The sequence below is a fragment of the Aulonocara stuartgranti genome (assembly GCF_965226115.1).
Source record: "Aulonocara stuartgranti genome assembly, chromosome: 9".
In the NCBI taxonomy this organism is placed as follows: domain Eukaryota; kingdom Metazoa; phylum Chordata; class Actinopteri; order Cichliformes; family Cichlidae; genus Aulonocara; species Aulonocara stuartgranti.
In genome coordinates this window covers 794535-815631 of record NC_138960.1, presented here as the reverse complement: position 1 = coordinate 815631, position 21097 = coordinate 794535, and the positions used below count along the sequence as shown (strand labels likewise).

At 43.7% G+C, this 21097-nt stretch overlaps 1 protein-coding gene across 1 annotated transcript in view; it reads left to right on the top strand.

Moving 5' to 3' along the window:
• tgfbr1b (transforming growth factor, beta receptor 1 b) overlaps positions 1 to 21097 on the top strand; it is a 40996-nt gene that overhangs the window by 3526 nt on the left and 16373 nt on the right. Inside the window, exons 2-3 of the mRNA XM_082545795.1 lie at positions 16595 to 16840; positions 18056 to 18319. Of these exons, the coding sequence (XP_082401921.1) occupies positions 16595 to 16840; positions 18056 to 18319 (510 nt within the window). The remainder of the gene's footprint in view (positions 1 to 16594; positions 16841 to 18055; positions 18320 to 21097) is intronic.

The following is a 21097-nucleotide window of genomic DNA, read 5'->3' as shown; positions in this document are numbered from 1 at the left end:
CGTCTGTCAACAACAGTTTGTATTTCCTTTGCTTACTAAAGTTTGATTTGTTTAAAGAAAACATTCTGTTAAATGCAAAAGTAAATAATCTCAACTCCAGTCAAATAAAGTAAGCTCTGCATGGAGTCTAAACAGACTCCGTCAGACTCTGGGAGCCAAAAGAGTTCAGACACTATTGTATCTGTGTGTTTTTGTGCGTCAGCATGTCTGTGAGTCTGTGCCCACTTTGCAAGAGACGTGACCTGGACGTGTCTGTGTGGTGGTCACAATGCGAGCTTTTCCAGTTCTCCAGATACTAAGGAAAGGAGCCTCGCTGCCTCCTTTAGCAGAGGACACTCTTTACCATCCTGTGTGAGTGTAGAGGAGAAGATGCTGTGCTGTAATCATTTCATGCCAGGACCTGACGCTCAACATCACACTGCTGGGATAAAAGCCACTTATTGTTCAGGTCAATATCTCAGCTCCAGATTAGGATGAATATTAACCGATAAAGGTCGTGCATTAGTAAAGTCCTTTTTACTTCAGTACAGTTCAGTGTGATGATTGGAGGGAATTTTGCATCAGTCGGGGAGGAGGGGCGGAGTTACACGGGAACACAGCAAATATAAGAACATCATTTTCTATGCTGTGATTCAGTGTTTACTGTGTGAGGCAAATGATGGTGATGATGTGATAAACTAATAGTAAGCACCGTCTGAGTGTTGGCAGCTGTTTCTGTCTGTAAGCTGGTTCACGTCATAAACAGCCTGTGTGGAGCAGCTGACCCTGACGTTATCTACAGTCAGGTCTCGAGCAGCCCAGTTAAGGTTGGGCGATACGTACATTTCTTTCCAGTGGACAATCGTCAGTCCAGTGAACGATGATAGGTGACATTTTGATGGGCGGAGCCTTGTAATCATGCACAGACTGATTTACACGTTTTGTTTGGAGGGGATATTTGACCTTTTGCTTGTTTCAGTATTAATGCAGCTGCTGTTTGGATTATTCGTTTATTTGAGGTAAAAGACTTAACGTTACGTCTGAGATTTATTAATGTTCGCTGGGTGAGACATTTAGATTTTTACTTACTTTGTGTTGACATTTGTGTCTGTTGTTTGGTGGAGTGTGTGAGACAGATAAACAGGTTTAGAGTGGAAAAACAAAGCCAGTGTCTCTTTGTTTCCCATCATTGTAGTTTTTAATTAAAATTCAATGTTTTTGTTTCTGAACGCAGGCTGCTGCCGGTCGTTCTGCTCTGAGTTTCAGTAACTGAATCGCTGTGCCGTTAATACAGCTCTATTATTTTTTTGCATTGACTCGTTCTCTTAGCTTCCACCAACATTATTAGCAAACGTACTCGTGGGCAGATAAATAAATCGCTGGTGTGAGAGCGATGGGCGAAAGGCTCAGCCTGTCGTCGAAGGTCGATATATTCATCCAGCCTTAATCCCAGTCACTGTTACTGTGCATGAACGTGCGCAGTGCCTTCAGTTGTAATAGCACATTGTAACTAGGGCTGAACGATTATGGAAAATAATCTAATTGCGATTTTTTTTGCCCCGATATTGCGATTGCGATGCGATATGCGATTATTTTTTTAAGGTCTTTGTCTTCTGTATTATTAAACAAAGACAAGCAATACATCATATAGTATGGCCAATACTATATTACATTAATTTTAAACTGTTCTTTCCTGGTAGACAGACCTCTGTTATGACATGAGGTGATGCATGAATTGATGACTGACATTTTTATTTAACTTCTTCAATCACAACAGTATATTTGAACATACACAATAGTTTATTTTTAGCTTACAAACATCCGAGCATAAAGTGCTGACAAGGAACCCTGGTGTAAACATTAAAATGAAAGTCAGTACAATGTGCAGATTGCAGAAATATACATAAACAAAATCAGTGGCTTTACCACACTCAGTTTTTCGACATCTGTGAACTACTAGACAGTCATTCAATTACAAAATAATATTAAATAAATAAAACTAATAAATAAAAAATACACACATCTTACTGATCTCTGCAGTCAGTAACATTACACATAAAGTGCAAACATAATAGCAATTGTATAAACACACACACAAACACGCCTTTAAAGTTTAAAGGCGTGAAATTGGACGGTCTAGTTCTGATTAGCTAATCAGAAGGCTAGTTCTGATTAGCTAATCAGAACTAGCCTTCTGATTAGCTAATCAGAACTAGCCTTCTGATTAGAATAGAATAGAATAGAATAGAATTCAACTTTATTGTCATTGCACATGCACAGGTACAGGGCAACGAAATGCAGTTTGCATCCATCCAGAAGTGCTTAGTGATATAGATATATTACAATATATATTAGCAATAATATAGATATGTGAGTATATTACAGAAATGGGTCTATTATGGTATGTTATAATGTACACGGTATGAAGTATGTTGTGAATATTCTATAAGTATGTACAGGCTGTAGTGAGTACAAGCTATGTACAGGATATGAACAGGATATAAATATGAAAAACTATACAGAATATGAAATAAATAACTTTACAGAATCTGGGATATACAGCTATACAGAAATGGGAACTATGCAAGTTGTAAACAGTTGTAGGGTTAAAAATTATCGTATGTACAGAATGATTATTTACACAGAGCTATACAGTAGTGCAGTTAAGATAAGTGAGGGTGTAGATAGTTTCTACAGAGGCTATATAAAGTGCTAGTGGTTGTGAGTGGTGGTTCAGTCCATGTTATTATTGTGTTTGAGGGTACAGTTGTCCATTGTGGGTGTGTGTATGTTCAGTCCATGAGTTAACGTGGGTCAGATGTCAGGAGGCAGAGTTCAGGAGTCTGACAGCTGTGGGGAAGAAGCTGTTCCGGTACCTGGTGGTCTTAGTCCGGAGGCTCCTGTGGCGCCTCCCAGAGGGCAGGAGGGTGAAGAGTCCATGTGATGGGTGACTGGGGTTTTTGATGATTTTCCCAGCCCTTTTCAGACACCGCTTCCTGTAGATGTCTTTTATGGCAGGAAGTGGTGCTCCGGCGATGCGCTGGGCAGTTTTCACGACCCTCTGCAACGCCTTCCGGTCCGAGGCAGAGCAGTTCCCGTACCAGACTGTTATACAGTTGGTCAGGATGCTCTCGATGGTGCAGCGATAGAAGTTCAACAGGATGTCTGAGGACAGGTGGTTCTTCCTCAGAGTCCTCAAGAAGAAGAGGCGCTGGTGAGCCTTCTTGACCAGCTTGGAGCAGTTGGTCGTCCAGGTGAGATCCTCGGAGATGTGGACTCCCAGGAACTTAGCTAATCAGAACTAGCCTTCTGATTAGCTAATCAGAACTAGCCTTCTGATTAGCTAATCAGAACTAGCCTTCTGATTAGCTAATCAGAACTAGCCTTCTGATTAGCGTCACCGCTGTCTCGGTGGAGTTTAATAAACTCGGCCGTCTGCTTCTTGCTATCTAAAATATAACCAGACACTGGTGTAAACTCTCGACTGTCTCATACTTCTGTTTAATAAGTTTTCTGTTTGACGTTTAGTCAGCTGTGTGAAAACCAAGGAGGAACCCACCCGGGGGATTAATAAAGTTTTATTTTATCTAATCTAATAACTTTAATCTCAGCCAAACCGATTTACTCACGAACAAACAAAACACTGAAAAAAGCCCAACAATAACATTTTTAGGTTGTCTAAGTGACTTATATATTACGTTTAACCCGAGCAGCGAAACTCCGCGGTGATCTGAAAATGATGTGCCGGGAGTTGTGCCGTTCTCGGCCGCATCAGTAACCCTCGAGCTCCCGGCTAGCTGTCGAGCTGGTGGGTAGCAGACGCCTCTGAAAACGTCGAAGCACTTTTGCAAATATGGGATATCTTGATAAACCGAGCAGATATTTGATGTTTACACAACTACTTTCTCGCCTGAAAATATGTTAAAAGTTTATTTTGTGACCCAGAAAGATTAGTATGAGTAATTTTAAAACTTAGTAGCGGCCGCCATTGCTGGAAACTGGAGTTTGGCTGGGCCGCGCTATGAATTCTGGGATATGGTAGTAATTTGGACAGCCTTCGGCGCGTCGCTGTGACGTAATCGGTCTACAAATGCGGCCTCAGGAGGATGCAGCCCATGAATTTGGACATGTCCAGAGTATAATTGCAGCCTTTGCGGTTAGAAAATTGCACTTGATCATGTCGCGATATTATCGCAAATGCGATATATCGTTCAGCCCTAATTGTAACATTCAGGCATTGATCTTACACACTTACATGTATTTGTTACAGCTTCAGCAGAGAGAAGCAACTCGCTGTGTGCTTTAAGGACGCCACATTTGTACAAATGGCTTTCGTGCTCTGTGGGCAGATGTTGGAGGTTGGAGGTGTTTCCCTCTGTGTTGTCATCAGTGTTGGCTCATCACACTCATCATTTGATGTTACTCTGTAAAATGCCATTTAACAATTTAAACCTACACACACCCTAACACATTTGTGCCTGTCCTAATGAGGACACACACGTGATGTTTTTCTCTGTCGAGCCCACAGCAGCAGATGAAAACGAGCACGCAGAGACTTGGAAAGTGATCAACACAGTGACTGTGCTCTACAAACAGGTGAAGATGCAGCCGACTGCTCATCTTGCTGAAGTTCAGGCTGCTGGACTGGAGTCTGCGTTCACTCAGCTTTAACAGCACTCTCGGTTCTTGGCTAGGTTAGCGTTAGCATGCTGTCCATGCTGAAGTTGTGCTAACAGCATCGTGCACTCGTTTCTGGCCTGGAGCAGTCTCCACTTTACCATCGCGCTCGTCTTTTTTTGTGCAATGTCCACGCTGTGGACTGCACCGCTGTTTCCCTCGTCCTCCGACACATGTACTGAAGTCAGCTGACCGTAGCGAGGGTGCGAGAACCAACAAGTGGGATGGATAGGCAGGCAGACGAATGATTCTAAGCAGCTAGACTACTGTTCGATATAACGATATATACCGTCTGATGATATGAAAACATCTATTGTTTCATATTACCCCATCGTTTGTTTCGTGGTGTTGCAAAACAAACTGTTTACTGGAATATTTTTCATGGTTTTGATGGTCACTGTAGAATTTCTTAAAGTTCTGTCTTTGTCTTATATTTAACCTCCTAACAACCGAACTCTTCCACGGCATGCATGTTCCACTCAACGTCCTCGTAAGTGGATATCAGGCCCAGAAACATTAAGTATTTTGGTCTAGACAACCCACATATGTGGACGCCAGGTCCTAGGAGGTTAATATAACCACACTACGGACGGACAAGCGTCTGCTTTTATGCGTTGTCGTTAGCAACAACGACGCGTGGCTCCGCCGTCCGCTTGTTTGCTTTCCACATAAACCTTTCACAATAAAGCTAAGATCCTGTTGAGATTTTTCAGAATAAACTGAATTATGTGAAATAGTATGCAGAGTGTTTACGGACCAGAAGCAAAAAAAACCCCAAAAACGTCGGGTGCTAAAAAATAAACCTTAGAACAGGCTTTCCCCCGCAGCACGCCGTGTAGTAAATACAAAGAAAACTCTAGGTACACGACGCCCAGCTGAAAACACTTCACACAAGTCGAGCTGATTCACAGAATATATATCGTTGTTGGGACGATAAATGTCTTCTGTCGGGATATGAGATTTTGGTCTTATCGCACAGCCCTATGGACTACTGCTGGGTTCTCTACAAGAACCGGTTCTGGATTCCCGTTCCTAACCAGGACTGACAGCACGTGGTGTTCTGCAGTAAACTGGACTAACCAACAGCAGGACCCTTTCAGTAAGTTATCGGCACGTTTGTAAGTCGATCGATAATGAACGTCCTTAGCTAGCTAGTTAAGATGAGCAGTTGGTTGGCGTTGGTGTTGGTTAGCTAGTTTGTGAACATAAATGAGTATAACCTGACTAAAGAATCACTCTGAGCTGAGGGATGTTCCTGCAGCTGAGATGGGTTGTGTCAAAACGTTACCGTTACAGTACTACAGTACAGTTTATTATTCAACTAAGAGCAGCAGGCTGGACTTTTCAGATCATGTGTAGAGCTGATCATTAAATAAGTGCAAAGAGCAGCATGTTTGTGTGCCTGCACATGTGTGAGGACAGTAAGCTGTCATTAATGGAGGATTTAATGCAGAAGAAGAAAATGTATTCTTCACTCACTGCCTGTAAAATTAGTGACATTTTCCAGGTTTGTTGTAACACACCTGATGGAAGTAAAAGAACCAGATGCAGGAATGGTGTCTGAGTTTTTCTCTGGGGTGGATGTATCTGTGCATAACAGTGTGGACTCTGGGTCCTGTAGTTAAATAAAGAATAAATTGTACGTCTATGAAACCTGCTGCTGCTGTTTTTATTGAAAGTGTCCATGTTAGCCGGCTGTAGAGGGCTCTGTGAGTGGACCGGATCGAACCTTCAGTTTCAGATCATCTTCAGTCTGATGTTAAAATCTGAAAGCACCGCTGGTTTAATTTCCAGATAATTCTGACTCTGGGCTTGTGTGTGTGTGTGTGCAGCTGATGCCATCGGTCTGTGGTGGGATAAGAACTCAGGAGAGCCGACTCTTAGAGCACGACAGTAACATAGGTGTGTAGCATCGCTAGCTAGCAACAAGCTTGTGCCTAATCTAATCCAGTCACCACGTTAAGAACAGGAGCCACAGAGGGATGTTACGTGTGGTATTGAACTGTAACATGTTCACATGTGAGTCTTTGTCATTAGAGTGATGTGGTTGGATTTACCTTCATGAGTCACAGTTAACCCATCAGCTAATCGTTTGAAAACCGCCACATAAATGTATCCAGCGGCTGCGCAGTGACTGCACCTCAGGTCACGACTGCGCAGACAACGTGGCAGCTCCAACAAACAGGAAAAGTTTGGCTTCATTTTTGTACCATGGGAGGAAGTAAAGTGGTGTCTTCTGTGTGCTACACACTCATTGATTCACACAGTGTGTGTTGTCATGTAGGACGGGGCCAGAGCAGCAGAGCAGACGCTTCAGTCTGAGCTGTGAGTCAGCGGCTTCAGACGCCGGCCCGTCGTGGCCTCCATTAAAGTGCTCCAGGTCTCCCCGCCTCTTCAGCCGGGCCTACTTTCACTCACTCACTGTCTGTGAGAGTGATGTAATCATCTGTCAGTGCCCCACTTCATGATATCTAAGGTTGAGTTTAGATTTTTGTATTTAACTTGTAATGTCTCTGCCTAACCAGAGAGGGAGCTAGTGCTCCAATGACTCATTGAATAACTCTATTATTTACCTTAAATCATAGACCCTCTGTGGGGTGTGTTAGCTGAAGCATGGTCGAGCACGGTGACTGCAGTAGAAACGTGTCTTTGTTTTTAGCAAAAAAGCCCGATGACAGCAGTGAAGATGATGTTTCCATCGTTTGCAGGAGTTTGTTACACACACTGTGACAAGTAAAGACACAGAGCTGTGACCAAGGAGGTGAAACACATTTCCCAGCATCCATCAGCAGCGCCTGTGATCACTGTTTACACTGTAACAGCTGGAGGGAGGGCTCGCTCACATCACCTGTTTAACTTCCACACAACTTTATTCCTTTGTTCTACAAACAGTTTTACAGCATAAACATTATTATATGATGTTCAAACAGAGACTGGTGCACAGTGCTGGTTTATAGGCTGAGCCTTTACTCTCCAAGCCTGCAGCTGACTGAAGCACCTTATATTGTTGTTTCACTGAGCTTTTTATTTAAAGCATGTTTTAAGTGCAACAGGAGTTTTTCTTATGAGCACTGTGTGTTACGTGCAGCTGTGGTTTGCATTGTCGGGAATATTCATGTAATCATTTGGTGATTTAGAAAGTGTATAAATGATGGTCTGCTCTACTCTAATGTGAGGCTGCGTCTCTGTAACACTGATGGAAGCTCGGATACTACCCCACACACACACACACACACACACACACACACACACACACACACACACACACACCAAGAACACCTGTTCAGTCATTACATTTGATGACATCTGTGACACTGACGAGGATCCTTCTGTATGTGACCTGTAGATCAGTGTGATGCTGGGAAACCCTGGGCTTGGCTAGAGGTGAGCTGATCATTACTAAAATAAAAGTAAAAGTCAGACTGTCACATAAAGACTCCCAAACTTTGGAATACAGATGTTCAAAAACTAAACAGATCGTCTGCAGGATCTATGAACAGCACCAACACGCTCCCTTTCCTTCCTCCTTAAATATTTTTATTATTAGTTTGAATTCAGGATTAACAGTTTGGACAAACACTCATCAGACCCGATGATATAAGCTGTGAGACGGTCAGCGGGGCTATGAAGGCTGTGTGTGGGGAGGCGGTCACATCACATCGTGCAAGGAAGCGACAGCTTAGACAACATCAGAGCACTTTTGCAAACAGGCCCCATCTCGACAGATGTAGCCGGGACCCCCCTCCACGTGACTCCTGCTGGTGCTTCCTGTGCTGGTGCTTCATGTCAGTGAGACGGCTCCTCAGAGAGCCTTGTCCTGTGCTCGCCTGTGTTCCAGCTGGTGACAGGAGGTCTTGTGGTCTGGACTTCTGTTGCCTTCTTGTCTCCGGGGTGGTGGAGCTGCAGTTTGTCTGCAGGGTGAACAGCTGATGATATTGCTCAGTTATTTCTTTGAAATTTGTGCACCCATTCCTCACCCCCCACAAATAGATCTACTGTATTGGGGCTGAGTCACGACGTGGTTCATAATTAGCATTATGGTAAAGAGCAAATCCCACAGAGCCCTTGTTCATCATGGTTGCCAGACTCACAGAATTAAAAGAAATGTGCACGTTTCACAAGCTGCAGCATGAATGTGATGCAGTGTTGATGCTGAAATGCTATATTGTGCAGCCCTATATAAAAATGAGAGGGTCCACCAAGCATGGCAACAAGAACAGTCTCATCCTGTGTAGCTGTTGAAGTCGTGGTTAGCAGACTGTTGATCACAGGCTCCACCTTTTCCTTCTGAAAAGTGTGAGGCGAGCAGCTGACCGGCTGCTGGCTCTCTAACCTTCAGCACCTTTAGCATAGGCTGCTCAATATTTATGAGCGCAGGGCCTCAGACAGACGTACGACCTATTGATTCTCTGTTTAATCATGCAGACTGTGGGAACAAGAAGCTGGCTCAGCTTTATGTTGCCTTCTCTGATATGATAGCTGGGTGCTGTGGTTGTTGCAGGTTGTGTTTAAAAATGCATCGTTTGCATAAGGAAGTGTCTGCCTCCAGTGTGATGGAGCACAGGCTGTAGGGATCTGCTAATGCCTCGGCTTCCACCATGCTTTCCAAAAATGGGGCTTGATCTGCAGTTAGTGTCACAGACAGAGAGCTGCATCTGTTATAGTGTTTGAATAGCCCAGTGCTCAGCTTTGTGTTCCACATAAACAATAGAGCCATCCACAGAGCAGGTTTCTCATCTGCTTTGTAAAAGGGGGCAGATCCCGGGGCCCCTTTCCCAGCATGCATGCATCCACACATTCAGTCATACAGAGATCACAGCTGGCGTGGACAAAGGGCTGGACATAAAGGAGCTGACCGGGTGGATGTGGCAGTGGGCAGGGCCGTGACCTTTGGAAATAACTGTGGGAGCTGAGAGGTACCTCTGAGGAAGGGGAATGAAATGAAGATGGGGGTAGGGCAACATGTAGGGTGTGTCTGTGATCAAAACAAAGCAAGAGCTTGTGTGTTCAATCGAGTGTGAGCTCCACGTAATGACCGATTGACCTAAGAAGAGAAACGACACCTCCTGCCTGCACACGTACTGATTTAAAGTATTATAACGTTGATCATTTGTACATGCTAGCAGAGATCACAGGCTGCACCCAGCTGACCAGGTGTTGACTAAGGCTCAGACACCAACATGGACAGCTGGAGACCCCGCCTGAGTGCACACATAGGTGCATTGTAATGGAAATCCTCTGCTGACGAGTCCACGAGGCTCTATCAGAGCTGAACGTCACGTCCAAAATATCATATCTGCTTAATGAGTAACTTGATATCAACTACTGTTGAGACTCAAGTGTTATGTGATGTAGTGACTCCAAGTTTCAAGGTACATATTAACTTGTATTATACATATTTTGGTTCAGAGGTCGCGACCTCTATAGATCAGCACAAACTGCTTTGTTGTGTGTCTGACAAACAAAAGCTAAACCAGTTCCACACCACTGAAGCTGCAGCATTTTTACAAACCAGTTCTGCTTCATCCGTTTCGTTCAGCGATCCGCTTTCGCCCTTCTCGTTCTCCGTCGCCGCCATGCTTTTTCCACCATGTGCGTATGAAAACACTGCGCATCTGCGTTTTACCCATATTCTATCGCCATATTTCATTTTCTTATCATTGCCCAACATTATACTGGCATTACCGTGAACGGTATGATATGGCCCAGCCCCAGTCAGAGGTCAAGTTTTCTGCAACATTTTTGAATTCAATGAATCAAGAAGGTCACCTCGGATCTTCACGTTGATATCGTAGGTCCATCTGCTAAAACTCCTGGATTAGTTAGGATCCCGGCCTGCTTGCTCTACGCGGCGCCTTCCCATCATGACACCACGCTGGAATCCACTGGTGTTTGTAGAGGCGTCTGCATGCCCAGGTGCTGGATGTTATACACCTGTGGCCATGGAAGTGACGGGAAAAACTGGATCCAGTCATTTGGTTGGGTTAGTGAATACTTTTGGTAATACAGGGTAGAAAGCAATACTGTGTTCAGCCACGCCCCAGGCCTAACGCCGTCAACCTGACTCAGCATCTGCCCGGCACGCACCAAGGATCACGCCCAGCCTTCATCCAGCTGTGCCCTCTTCTCCTCAACCAACTCAACCTTTGAATCTATTATTGTACGATCTACAATATAAAGGAGGCGACTGTTGTGATTTGGCGCTGTATAAATAAAATTGAATTGAACCACTTTAATATTTAGACTGTTACTCTGTCAGCCACTGGGCCTGTTCCAGTCAACCCACTGCTTCCAGACTGGGAGTCCATGTGAGGACAGATTACCCAATAGGTTTCAGATCTTTTCAATCATACTTACCTGTACATGCCCTTATCGTATGTGCAGTCCCTCACATGTGTCTTTGCACATGTTACACTGAGTGATGTACTGAACAGTTGTAAAGAGATTTCCTGTCATTGCTCTGCACTGCATCTCCTCATCCTGAGTCCCAGCAAACTTGAGGTTCTTGTGTTTGGAGCTGAGCGCTTCATTAAAGAGGCTGGTCGTTACATCGGCCCTCCCACCACGTGCTAAGAATCTTTTTGTTATATTTGATCAAAAACTGAGCTTGGAATAGTTCAAAGGTCATCTGTGGCTCCTGGACTACTTCCTGTCATTTACTTAGGAGGTTAAAAGTAAAGATGGCACCATACCACTTTTTTATGTCCAACGCTGATATCATAAGGTTGGATATCTGCCCACAGCGGTATGAATCCGATACAGTCTATTTTATAATCGATACAACTGTTTGAATGTTTCGCTGCATTTTGTAACATTGTAACACTAAAGCTGTTCTGTCACACCTGTATGCCTAAAACACACTGCAGTGCAGTGATGCTAATCTTTGCATTGAAACTTTTAGCAGAACTTTAAATCGAAGTATTTAAAGTAATATTTAAAAATGCATTTAAAATGCAGATTTCAAAAAGTGCAATATCAGCACAAACTAATGTTTATAGTCAACAGCTGAAAAGAAACAAACAGGTTGCAGAGTGGAGCCTTTTATACTTACAGCTAGGGCTGCTCAATTAATCGAATTTTAATCACGATTACGATCTGGGCTTTCAACGATCATTAAAAATGACTGAGCCGATTATTAGCCCCTCCCTCATTTATCCGCGACACCTTAAAGGCCGGTCCGTGAAAATATTGTCGGGCATAAACCGGTCCGTGGCGCAAAAAAGGTTGGAGACCGCTGATTAAGAGGACCCGAGGGAAGCTCGGAAAGCTAAGCAGAAGTTATTTGGAGAGGAGAGTGACTGCCGTTGGTTGAAAAGAGAGTTTAAAAAAAAAACTTCAGTGGTGTTGCACACTATTTTATATTATTTTTTAAAGTCATTGTTAACCCTTTAAAGCCGGTCAGAGCAGCACGCTCCGTTTTGCGTAACTATTGTTAAATCCCTGTAGAACCTGAACCGTGTAAGCTAGCGCAATAATTTGTTTTGCATATGAAACCGGAGGAGTTGTACTTACATCTGATGCCATCAGCTTGTCCTCGGTCACGGTTTCCTTCCACATATAGCTTTGCAAAAATTGCATAAAAAGCGCTTGCAGGAACAAAAACATAATATTCCAGAAACACGCTTTGCCGATCCGATCAGCTGTTCGTAACACTTCCCACAGTGAAATGATGCACCTGCTGTTTTCTTTGCAAATTTGCATCATAGGATTGTTTTTTGTTTTTCCTGCAGTATATAAAAATTGGTGTATCTCCAAAATAAAACTATGAAGACACTCAAAATAAATTTCCTGTTGTTGTAAACTATTTTTTGCAACTTTATTGTATTTAAAGTTTTGAGGGATAAACCTCTTAAATTTCTCCAAGTAGAAATATATGTAAACAAAACAAAAGCGATTTTCAATTTTTTTTGTAGTTTATTGCACTTTTTTGCAATTTATGTAGTTACTATGGACTTAATGCATACATATTATTAAAATATGGGCTATAACAGTTGTATTGATGTATAGCAACTTGAAATGCTCCCACAAATGGCACTACAGCATGTAAAAAATATAATATAAGCTCTGGCGGACTTGGTTCTATGGTAGGTCTTAAAGGGTTAAATAAATATCGTCAAATAATCGAGATCTCAATTTCAGTGAAAATAATCGTGATTATCATTTTTGCCATAATCGAGCAGCCCTACTTACAGCTGAGTATAAACAGACATCCAGAGTAGAAAGCAGTGAAATGCAAACATGACACTCAGTGTGAGCTCTTTCTATCACCTTTAACCTCAGACTGAAGTTAAACTCAGCCTGAACCAGGAAATAACTGCCAGAACATTCACCTTCTTTTGTTTCATTTTTTGTAAATAGATCACTTTTACATTTCCATATATGACATTTAATTTGTATCATATTTGCTTATCTGTTTTCTTTTACTTGGTTTAAATGTGTTGTGCAGTTTATTTCGGTTTGTCAGGTTCACACTGATGGTGTTACAGTCCCAAAAACACTGTACGTGTCAAATATGATACATATGATCTGAAGAAGTGTTCTCATAGTTTGTTTTTTTGAGCCACGAAACTGTTTATCCTGTAACAGTTTTTCACAGTAAAGCTTGAGCCTCGAAGCAACGACAGCGACCGATGCATGAAACGATACATTTTTAGACACAAGTTGTAACGGGTATTTATTACACAGCGTGCTGCGAGGAAAAGCGTCTAACGTTTGAGTCTGAGGTTTATTTTTTAGCACCTGGCGGCTCTTTTTTAATTCTCATCCGTCAATACTCTGCATACTTTTTCATGTGATTCAGTTTATTTTGAAAGGTCTCAACAGGATCTTGAGCTTTATTGTGAAAGGTTTACGTGGAACATAAACGAGCGGACACGCGATGGTGTTACCGTCGTTGTTGCTAACGACAACGCATAAAAACAGGCGCTTGTCCGTCTGTAGTGTGGTTGTATTAAATATAAGAGAAAGAGAGAACTTTAAGACATTAACACAGCCACTACAGTGACATCAGAACCATGAAAAATATTGCCGTAAACAGTTTATTTTGCGACACCACGAAACAAACGACAGTGTAAAATGAAACGGTAGATGTTTTTACATCGTCAGCTGATATATATGGTTATATCGAACAGCCCTACTGCAGGTTGTTTCAGGTTTTCCTCAGGTTACCACTTGAACCGTCTGTTATGCTATATTAATGTATTCACTTTAATATTTGGTGCAGCTGTGCACAGCTATTAGCTGAAGAAATCAGATGGATGGTAATGTCCCTGCTGAAAGGACCTCCCAGCGGGGTTTGGGAAAGAAGGAGAACATGGAAAACTGTAAACGGGCTTTGGTGACAAATGTTCCCAAGAATCCAAAGTGAGATGGTTTCTGTGGAAAACGCAAACAGCTGGACATGCACACACTTATTATTTTCATGGAGGTGCTGGCGCTGATACTTTGTGCTTATTACTGCTGTTTTTAAAGACTTTAACTTCAGTGTAGTTGGATTTACCACACACACACACACACACACACAGACGAGAGCAGAGATGTGGCTGTAAATAAAAGCCAGCTGACAGCAGAGTGACTCACACAGCTCGTCTGTCCCTGCAGACACACACTCTGTTACTCAGGTGTGTCTCACACGTCTAGACAAAACAACGGAAATGTTGCTGCGCCACATACTCGGAGACTTCTGCTTAAAAACCAGAGTGGAAACAGAAAGCGTGGCTTGCAGACGCAGATTAAAGTGAACCTCTGTGCTTTGTGTTGTTTGTGTTGTTGGGAGGCCACATTCCTATTGGTCTGTTTGTATGAGCGGGTTCATATCAGGTCAAAAATCACAGCTTTGTTTGAGATGCAGTGAGGCAATAAAAGAAACAGTCATAGTCTGGAATTGTGAGGATTTACATGAGAGGACATAAAGAAATCTCTGTAGCAGGTTTAAAGTCACCACAAATAAAACAAAAGCAGTGGTGTGTGGAACAACTACACCATCAATGAATGAATGAGACCAGTGACTAAAAATACCTCAGTAATCACTCACGACATAAACGTTCGAACTTTCCTTGTCGACACACTCACAGAGCACTCCGTAGCCTAGCAACATGGCAGAATAACAAATCTGTACGGTCCAAACAGCAGGTTTTAATCAGTGGCTGCTTTCAGGGGGAAACGAGTGTGGGAGATTATCATGGCAAGCAAGGTGTGGATTCCTTGGTCCATTGTAGTTCCCTGTGGACCCACTGAGGCAAGTCATTTAAGCTGATCAGAGGAGTCGAGCAGCATCTTCACCAGCAGCTCCCACAGACAGAAGTCTTTTCCACACACACACCACAGACACGTGCCATAACACTGACAGCCACTCATGAACAGGTTTTTCTACACGATCTTACACAGCACGCCTCGCTCAGTTAAGCACCTGCTCCTAGAATGAAGCGCTGTCCATCAAACATTTCCACACTAAACACATCAGGACCAACTCAGGCTTCACCTTCACCTGGCTCCTGAGCCGCAGACAGGAATGCTGGTTTCATTTTACATGTTTACGTAGTGTGGTACGTCGCACACAGACACAAACGACTTCACAGAAACTACAAATGATTATTGTACAGTCAGTGACAGCTGCCTTCTTCACCAGGAGCGATCAATGCGTCTCACACAGCTCTGCTTGGTGTTTTCTTTCCAAATATTCCCTCCTTCCTTCCTGATTCTTCCCACTAGGACAACAGTCCCAGATGCACCCAAACATTTGTTTTGTTGTTGTTTTGGTTTTAAACACCATTTAAACACCAGCTCACTGTGTGTGTGTGTGTGTGTGTGTGTGTGTGTGTGTGTGTGTGTGTGTGTGCGCGCGCGCGTGTGTGTGTGTGTGTGTGTGTGTGTGTGTGCGCGCGCGTGTGTGTGTGCGTGTGCGTGTGTGCGCGTGCGCGCGTGTGTGTGTGTTCGTCACATCCCAGAAGAGTTTAGGTCTCTGCGTCAGATCACTGCTGGTTCCCATAACTCCCATTCCTTAGAAATGTTGGTTTCTGTAGAAGTGCCCACACTGACATATCGTCACTTCTGTAGACGTGGAGGAAGTTCTCCATCACAAATTGGCCAATATGGGAGTTTCAGAGTGAATTATGCAGTGTCAGCATTCGTCACCATTGATGGCATTGCTGCTTCAGGTTTTCCTGATCATGTATCACGAGTTACTCGTTGCAGGTGTTGTGCTATCAGCATTTGTCAGCCTACTGAGACCCACTTGGGCCATAATACCAGCAAATGACCATCCTCAGCCGTGCATATGTTCCAGCACTGATATTAATATTGGTTAGCTCTGATGAGTAGTGCAACATAAAGCTGAGTGTAAAAGAGCTGAATGAGATACTCATTTAATGACTGCTTCTTAGTCACGGCCCAGTGAAGCTTTCTGAAGCTCAAAAAGCTTCATTACTCACAGCTTATCGACACAGTTGTCTTTGGTGACATCTGGTGGCCAAACGATGAAGCGCAGCCTGAAGCTACAGATGGAAATGAACTGCTTCATTGTGACTGCCCACTCGAGAGCTGAGTTGGCAGCTCCTGTATAATATCATGTGATGACACTATCGGGCTATTGTGGTGCGTTTGTGTCTTTGATGAATAAATGATCCATATGTGGCGTGTTCTCTCTCCGTCTGCGTGCGTTCTCTGGTCTCGTGGTCCAAACACATGCAGATAGGGGGCTTAGGTTAACTGCCCATAGATGTGAGCCTGGTTCTGCCGCACGTTTCTTCCTGTTTAAAGGGAGTTTTTCCTTCCCACTGTCGCCAAAGTGCTCATAGGGGGTCATATGATTGTTCTCTGTATGGTTTATTGTAGGCTCTACTGTACAATATAAAGCAGCTTGAGGCGACTGCTGTTGTGATTTTGTGCTGTATAAATAAAGTTGAAGTGAATTAATCCTCCCCCCTTTTTCCTCTTCCAGGCCTTCAGTGTTACTGTGACCGCTGCAGCACCAACTCCAGCTGCACGACAGACGGTATCTGCTTTGTAGCCATCCAAAAGTCAGGCAGCCGGATGACCATTGAGCAGCGCCAGTGTGTGCACAATCGTGACTTGATCCCACGAGACCGACCCTTCATCTGTGCCCCATCTACCAAAGATGACAGTGGCATTTACCCACTGTGCTGTACCACAGACTACTGCAACAAAGAGCCAGTGACCCCCACTGGTAAGAGGACACCAGCCATATTGCCTCTTCATGCCTTCCTTTAATTATAAAGTACAGCTACTACGCTACTGCAGGTGGAAAAGCTTCTCAGTCGTTAAAACAAAGTGGAGCGAGAGCGTTAGAGTAGGAGGGTCTTTTTCATGAGTGCAGTGGGCACTTAGTGGACTGGTGCTGTACTGGTCTGCTGTGGTGCAGAGGGAGCTGAGGGTGACTGCACTGACATGCAGTTTAGAAAAACTGTTTGCATGTTTTTTTAAATAAATAAAAAAACACAACCCAAGTAAATATAAAATGCAGTTTTCATTAAACGCTGATTTATTAAGGTGGAAACGAGCTACGCAAAACTATCACGTGAAAAAGTAATTATGCCCTAAACCAAAGAACTGCTTCAAGAACTGCACTCGTGTGTTTGTGATAACTGGGAGTGAGGCCCACTCGTCTTTTCAGAATCGTTTTACATCAGCCTCATTGGAGGACTTTAGAGCACGACTGGCCTTTCATTGGCTCAAGTCTGGACTTTCCCAAAAATAAGTGTTGTAGTGATGTAGTGCGAGGTGGACTCGGATGGGTTTCAGGTGCATTACCCAGCTAAGCTTGAACAAACTGAGGCTGAACATAGTATTTCATAGTACTTCTACTTTTGTACTTTTGTGTTAGAGGTGAGAATTCCTGTTTTTCTAATGATGACATTTCGTTCGTCCTCCTCGCTAAATCCAAACAGCAGCGACTCTCATTCCCTCGCTGGTCTAAAACGCCGCTGTTGTCTGGTAGCAGACGAACACGCTCGGCGCAGTGCACCAGGTAGATCGTTAGATAGATGGGGGGGATTAATGATGCGTTCGCGGGGTCACATCTGCTGGTGAAGCTGCTGTGAAGTGCACGGTTGTGATGGTTTTTACCATCATGATGACGTCAGTATGGGCGCTGCTGGTGAAGAGAAGGTGTAACCAGCTGATTGAGTACACAAACCTAAGCTACACGTAGCTGCACACCAGGTTCAAAAAGCCCGATCCAGTGGGGATGTGTTTCTACCGCACTGCATGACTGAGGTCCTGAATCCACGTAAACCTGTGTCGTGCACTCTGAGATCCACAGAACGAGGACTTGAGGCTCGTCGTCACATTAACCTTTATGCTTCCAGGCTGCAGTCAGGCCAGCGCAGGTCCAGGCTTTGGGTCAGCAGGTATTCTGACCAACACTCTTTGTGTCTTGCAGGCCCCACAGCGACCCCTTCTCCTCTGGGGCCGGTGGCCCTCGCTGCTGTCATTGCTGGCCCTGTATGTGTGCTCTGCTTGCTGCTGGTTTTGGCGTTCTACGTTTGCCACAGCCACAGAGGCCTGGGCGCCGGGGGAGCCGGGGCCCACCACCACCATCGGGTGCCTAATGAGGAAGACCCCTCCATGGACCACCCTTTCATCACTGTGGGAACAACACTGAAGGACCTAATCTATGACATGACCACTTCAGGCTCTGGATCAGGTAAAACGCTACATCTCAGGGTCTGATTTGTGCAGTGATCAGCTGAAGGAGGATTTAGACATTTCAAAGGTATATAAAGGTAAAACAGCAGCATGGATTCATAGAAGAGTCCAGGGGCCAAACAGACACTTGACTGAAACAGAACTGTGACAGAGGTCTCGGACTGAGCAGCTAGAAGCGTACATGTAACAGGGGCAGGACAACATCTGCTCAGAGATGCTTCCAGGCTTTTTGATGACAGCAGAGGAGATGCTTCACAGTGCTGAACGTGGCCCTGTCTTTGTTTACCTGCTCCAATTCAAAAAGTCAGACTTGCTAATAGGGCTGGGCCATATTATACCGTTCACGGTAATACCGGTATAATGTTAGGCAACGATAGGAAAATGAAATATCGCGATAGAATATGAGTAAAACGCGCATGCGCAGTGCCTTTGTTTTCATACGCACATGGCCGATTGTTGAGTGAAACAGATGAACCAGAATTGGTTTGTAAAAATGGTGCAACTTCCGTGATGTGGAACTGGTTTGGTGTTTGTCCGTCAGATACACGACAAAGCACATTTTTTTGCAGAACATGCAAGCGGCCGTTGTTATTGTCGTATTTGTCGGACTAAGATGCTCTTAAATCTGGGAGTAATCTGGGTCCCTAACTCTGTATATTTGACTTCAGGTCAAACAACACTGCAGCATCACTGAGAGTTGAAAACTGTCTAAATGATTTCATCTTTAATAAAACGATCAGCATTGCTGCTTATCCAGGTGTAACTATGAAGTTTAACTTCCAGGCGTCCATGAAAAAAAAGTTATTACATTTAACGGAGTTAGAAGTTAGCAGCAAGCTAGCGGAAGTTAGCTCGCTAGTTTCGCTAGTTACCTAAGCATGATATAGCATGTTCTGACTGAGAGATTTCTGAAAAAAATCAAACGTACAGCTCTGCTATCACTTCCAACATAAATGAAGACAGGAAACTAAACAGCAGTGACGTTTGTAGGGTTACTGAAGTTGGGCTAGCTGGTTTAAAATGATGTGCTACGTGATCGCTAGCGACACAGCTATGTTAGCATAACATAAACAGTGAAGCTGGAGGACGAACACTAACACTTTTCCACTTATAAAAGTTAACGTGAAGGTTCTTCATGGTTAGAGACAAATGCAATCGCATGGCAGGATACTGTAAACGGACCAAACTTCAGTCAGGAGAACAACTGAGATAATCCATCCACAATACGAGGTTAGTCATTAATATACTGCAGCAACATGGGAATAGAGCAGCTGCCAGAGAATTCAACATTAATGAATCAATGGTACAGAAGTGGAGGAAGCAAGAAGAATGAGTTTAATAAAGTTTGATTTATCTGACTGCTTTGTTTCGCTTAATGTGCCTTATAATCCCGTGAACCTTATGGTCCGAAAAATGCGTACTGCACACTGCAGTTTAATGTTGCAAAGCACCTCTTTTTAACTTCAGTGGATATTATACATGGTTATGCTCAGGATATGTCAGCCCATTTCTACTGGAAATGCCTTTGGGTTAAACTTTCAGCAAGGAATTTGCATTTGCACTGTTACATTTTTATAAAGCTTTAATGTACATAAAAACCAGCTTCTTGTTTAAGTGAAAATAAATGGAAGGTTGTCTTTTTGCACTAGTAATGTTGTGGAGTTGTATTTTGTCTCGCATCAATTATATCGTCGGTTATATCGTTATCGCAAATTTTCAAATATATATCGTGATAAATATTTTTGGCCATATCGCCCTGCTCTACTTGCTAACATATGCACAGTTTTTGACCAAAATAGGTTGATGAGCATGTTTCATAAATCTGACAGCAAGTGTTTGTTTTTTGCACAGGAAAGAAGTGATGTTAGTAAATGAGGGCCGTCGGGCCAAAGTGGACATGGTTTCTTTCCTTTAAAGCTTTTACCACGGTCAGGGTGCTGGTGATGTGTGCAGCACGACCCGGTTACTCGTCTTTGCACGTGGTGCAGTGAAAGAGTTGGAGGTTGGAAGTGCGTGCGTGCTCGGATCAGCTGCAGGAAAGGGAAGCATGTCAGACATTTGAAGTGAATGCAAAAGGTGACTGTAATTATTTCATTGTGCATCAGGAGGTGAAAAACATCACACTTCGTTCACAACTGCTTTGGGAAATGTTGATTAGTCCTAAAATGTTTCAAATGTTCCTTATTTATTCATAACCTCAAACTATCAGACTGGAGCTCGATGCTGGAACCTTCACAGCAGTCCCAGTTCCTTATGTGTCCCCTGGGAAAGTTCCTGTTCTGGCTTCAACACATCCACACGCTGCATCATTCCTGACAGGCTTTGCATTCATGCACACAATAAAGGTGTAATAGGTGGAATCACCAAAACTAAATTCCCGTGCAAACGCACGCATGAATCCCGCTTCGTCCAGCTGTCGTAGGGCCAGAATGATGACTTACAGGTAGGCAGTGTGTCACAGTGGGTGTGCACGCCCACAGACTGGCTCCAGACAGCTGTTAGGTGACGGCCGTGACCACGGCGCCATCGCGCTGTTTCAAACAGGAAGAAAACAGCTTTAAATGATACGAGATCTGGTCGACTGGATACGTTTTTGTATGCACTGATCCCGTCCTATAAAATGTGTGTTCAACGCTGTCCTGCATGGTAGCCATGAGTGATGACGGCACCTCCAACATGCTGCCGAGCATGTTCTGTGTGAGTCTGCACTTTTTTCCTGTGTCTCGTGAGCAGTTTTCCAAAGCAGTGAGACGATTTTCACACTTTTAGAGTTGTT